Here is a 4,149-nt window from a genome sequence, read left to right on the forward strand (position 1 = left end):
GATGGCGCTGTTCAGAGTTTTGTTATTTATTAAAGTTGACACTAGATGGCATTAGTTATAATTTTGTGTGTAATAATATTAGAAAATAAAATATACTTAATATATTAACATGAAAGGACTTTTATTAATATGTATGTAGCTTTTTCACGACCAAGCCACTGAACTATATTTCTAAAACCTGCCTACCCCTAGACGACATATATTTAAAAATTTTGCATCAATGATATGTTCCAAAAACTGATATTTTTTTATTGGATTTGAAATTAAAATTTTTGAAAAACATGGAACGTACTTATATAATTTCAAATTTAAGTTTATTTTAGGTTCAAGGTTAGTTGAGTTAAACAATATTTTATTATTGATATATTTACTTTATTAAAAATATATTACTTTTACACAAGCTTTCTTAAGGCCTTCATCCCAAATAATCAGCTTGTATAATTTTGGAAGGCAGATAGGAATCACAAAGAGCCGCTGTGGTAGAAGCCACAGCTTCTATTTCGGCCTTCATACCACTCGCCAGCATACCCGTCAAGTCTTCTTTAATTCGAATACCTAGAATTTATTTCATTAATAACTTCAATTACCTCCAAATTTTCCACTGCATGGGCTAAGGCCCCTATGAACTTTGATGGTTTGGAGCATATTTCACCACGCTGTTCCAATGCAAGTTGGTGGAAAGAGTTTTAATACGTATAAGTTTAATAAATATCCATGATTGAAAACTACAAAATATGATATTATATAAAATTATAGAATCCAATTATTTTTTAATCATAGGTAATTATGGTTATGAGAATATGCTAATTCAATGTGTTAGTATGTAATCTGTTCATTTGGGGCGTGACTAATTTATGTGACTATAAATTAAACAATGCTTTGTCTCCTTCTTTCGAATGTCAAATCAACGATGGCAGACAAAGACGATCAGTGTTTAAGTAAACACCAGTGACCTATTATGTTAGAAGAAACTCGAAACTCACCGCAAAACGCGAGCGCGAAATGTCATGCGAGTAAGATATGCCACATTGGCTATAATTTGTAATAATTACTTTTATATAGTTTTAAGATATATACGTATCAAATGGATATATCACTGCAAGTTATTTGTCATCATTTTAAGACTTCAATTTGAAGTGATTTTGTACAGACTCGCACTGCAAGTTGCAACTACGCGACATTTAGAAGTAAGGCTGTTAGTGACTTAAAACTTATTTGTAAACTAATCCTCACGTCACAAAAGAATATGTTCTGTATAAATAACACTTATTCCATTATAAGTAATCCTAAAACTAGGAACAATTTTTTTAATAAAGATTATAGTTAACCTGTTGGAGATTCTAAATAAGGTCTTTTTATTAATGATATAAGTTTCCTTTTGTCCAGAACTGTTAGATGAAGGCGAGCAGCTTTAGGAGCTAAAGTCGTGACATCATTGGGGCGAACTCCAAGGAGCAACAAGCTGCTACAAGCTAAAGTGTCGGATAAGTGTGATTGGGCCTAGAATAGATAAATAGTTTTACGTAATAGGTTATCAAGACACAAAAAAAAATAGATATATAAAGAATAATCTAAGTAGAGTTTATAAGGTACACGGGAAAGGTAAAAAAGATTGCAACTGTTCTTTTTAATAAAGTTGTAATGATGACGTAACATTTAAAACTAAGCTAGGATGACAAAGGTGGCTTAACAATTTCATAAGAAGTGTAGAGAAACTTACTAGCGAACCATATTTATACGTTAGGAAGATCTCATATCCATGAGGATCGTAGTCCACAAGCGCGAGCGCCTTCAACCGCAATTCTGTCACTAATCGGCAAAGTAACTGTCTAGTACAAACATCCGGATATCCCTTTCCCTAGTTATAAAATATAAACATCGAATATAGAGTCACGATAGTTCAAAGCGTGACGATATAATAATATAATGATATAATTGAATGCTTAACTAGCAAAATTCCAACAAAAACGTCACAATTTCGTAATATAACTTAAGACAATTGAAATGGATTATATTTAATTACGATTAGATGTTATAAAATTTAAATCAATTTTTAAAACGATTGCATGCATTTCTGATAGAGCCGTAATGGGCAGTGTATATTTCTATATATTTTATTTCTATTCTACATATTTCTTTGAAAATCATATTTTCATAAAATCTGCTACAAGGTTATATTAACTGTTTAAATTTTTAAGTGCACCAATAGTCATAGACCAACTGACATATAAAAGGGCGATCCTCGTGTTTATAATTTGTCTCATGAGGAACTCTTTCTATCTCCAGCTGAATTTTTCAAATAAAGAATAGCAAACTTTAAATAAAACTAGTGATACTTAAAGTATGTTGATAATTAATTTCAAATAGTCAACTTATTACCGTTAAAATAATGACAGGGCCCAAACGTACAAGTGCCCCTTCATCAAGTAACTTTTGGAAAATTGCATCTTTTTCTACAACCAGGATATATTTAGCCGTCGATTGAAATTGTTTTACACCGGTAATATCTTGTGGTATTAATATGCCTTAAAATATGAGAATTATTTACTCAGTTAGTTTAAAAGTTTATTTAAACTGTAAACTATATATTTTTGAATAAATTGTTGCGTATCCTACCTCCGGATACCATGCAGTCCACAACAGTTCCATCTGCATTAAACATCTTTAAAGGACCTGCTATAAGACCTTTAGCTGTTGCGACAATGCCTAAATTCCACGGCGGAGTTTCAAGCAAGCAGCACACGTCTCTTACGCCAACATCTAATTTAGATTGGCTTCTAAACCTCGAAATGTTCTGATAGAAAAGTTCTCTGCGAAATTACTTTAAAATATTAATGTACTTATTTGTGACTTCACACTTACAGTGGCGCTATAAGTAAGTTATGTACGAAATACTTTAAAACTATTTTATAAGACGTACCTCCTTGTTACGGACAAATTTTTCGAAAGCAATTCATGGGCTTTGGTCAGAACAAACACGATTGTATTAAAACGTGATTTATCATCAGCGTTCGAATAAATCAGAGTTGTTGTTTTGGCAACATGTGAACTTTTTAAAGTAACGCTAAAATCAAATCAAAAATCATAAGGCTAATTTTTATTCTTAATTTGTTCAACTATATTAATAATTGAATTACTGACCGATCTAAATCATAAATGCAATTGCTCCATAAACTCTGATTACGTATAATTAGTTTAGGCGTAGAGCCGCTCTGTGCAAGCTTATTGATATCTTCCAGAATCTTTTCGATCTTCTTCATAAGTTCTCTTCTTTTATTATGAACTTCTTCTCGGGGCAGCTCTTTTACTTCACCTTACGTAATATAAAATATTTGTTAATTTTGATTCTTTAAATATATTTATCATACTTATGGCGCATCTCAAATATTTGTCGAATCTACCTTTTCCCGTTGTATACTACTTTAAATAATATAATAACATGACATTCGATACCATTATTAATTGATGATCCTTTTAGAAGTTGACAAACTTCGCCGAAGTCTAACTTTCGTTCCGGTAAAACTAGATTTAATCCTGGTTTCTCTTTTTGGAATAGTTTATCTATGGCCGAAATAAGTTTTGGATCTTGTTTGAAAGAAAAAATCGAATTCAATGTGAAATCGTTAAGCCCCAATGCGTCTTTGTTTATTAACTCCATTCTGAAATAAAGAAATCCGTTTGATGTCTCAAACAACCTTTCAAAACAACTATAATTGACAAACAAATCCGATAAAGCTCTATTAATACGAACCACCGGCAAAAGTATTAATGATCCCTACCTACCTAGTGGCGAGATGTTTATCGACCGCAAACAATAACAGCGTCACAAAACGGAGCTCGTAAAAGGGCCACGAGACAATAGGGCAGCTCCTCAAAAGTTTTTACAGCAAAGTCGAGCGAAGATGCGTACGAGACAAATTCATCGTCGGTGGCGCATCCGACTCGCGCGCACTAAAAAAATGACACAATAGATATAATCGAGAGATAGTAGAGGCAGGCGTCTCGAGGAGCAGATGACACGACGTGACGATCGCACAAAGGGCGTGAAATGACGTCATAATAGCCTCGAATTATCGCCCCCTCTTGTCTCAGGCAAATATTTAACAGCAGCCCCGTTTTTGTCCTCCTTCTTCGGCAGGAGATCATAAA

General features: G+C 33.0%; 1 protein-coding gene across 1 annotated transcript; it reads right to left on the minus strand.

The window, feature by feature from the left end:
* Nucleotides 1-415: 415 nt before the first annotated feature.
* Nucleotides 416-3,658, minus strand: LOC124531435 (meiotic recombination protein SPO11). The gene is made up of 8 exons (XM_047106020.1): nucleotides 3,454-3,658; nucleotides 3,142-3,313; nucleotides 2,921-3,064; nucleotides 2,617-2,810; nucleotides 2,380-2,525; nucleotides 1,721-1,858; nucleotides 1,329-1,500; nucleotides 416-555 (listed from the first exon to the last, which is right to left on the minus strand). The coding sequence occupies exons 1-8, from the start codon at nucleotides 3,656-3,658 to the stop codon at nucleotides 416-418; spliced, it is 1,311 nt and encodes a 436-aa protein (XP_046961976.1).
* Nucleotides 3,659-4,149: the final 491 nt, after the last annotated feature.

This window comes from Vanessa cardui, chromosome 7 (assembly GCF_905220365.1).
Source record: "Vanessa cardui chromosome 7, ilVanCard2.1, whole genome shotgun sequence".
Lineage (NCBI taxonomy): Eukaryota > Metazoa > Arthropoda > Insecta > Lepidoptera > Nymphalidae > Vanessa > Vanessa cardui.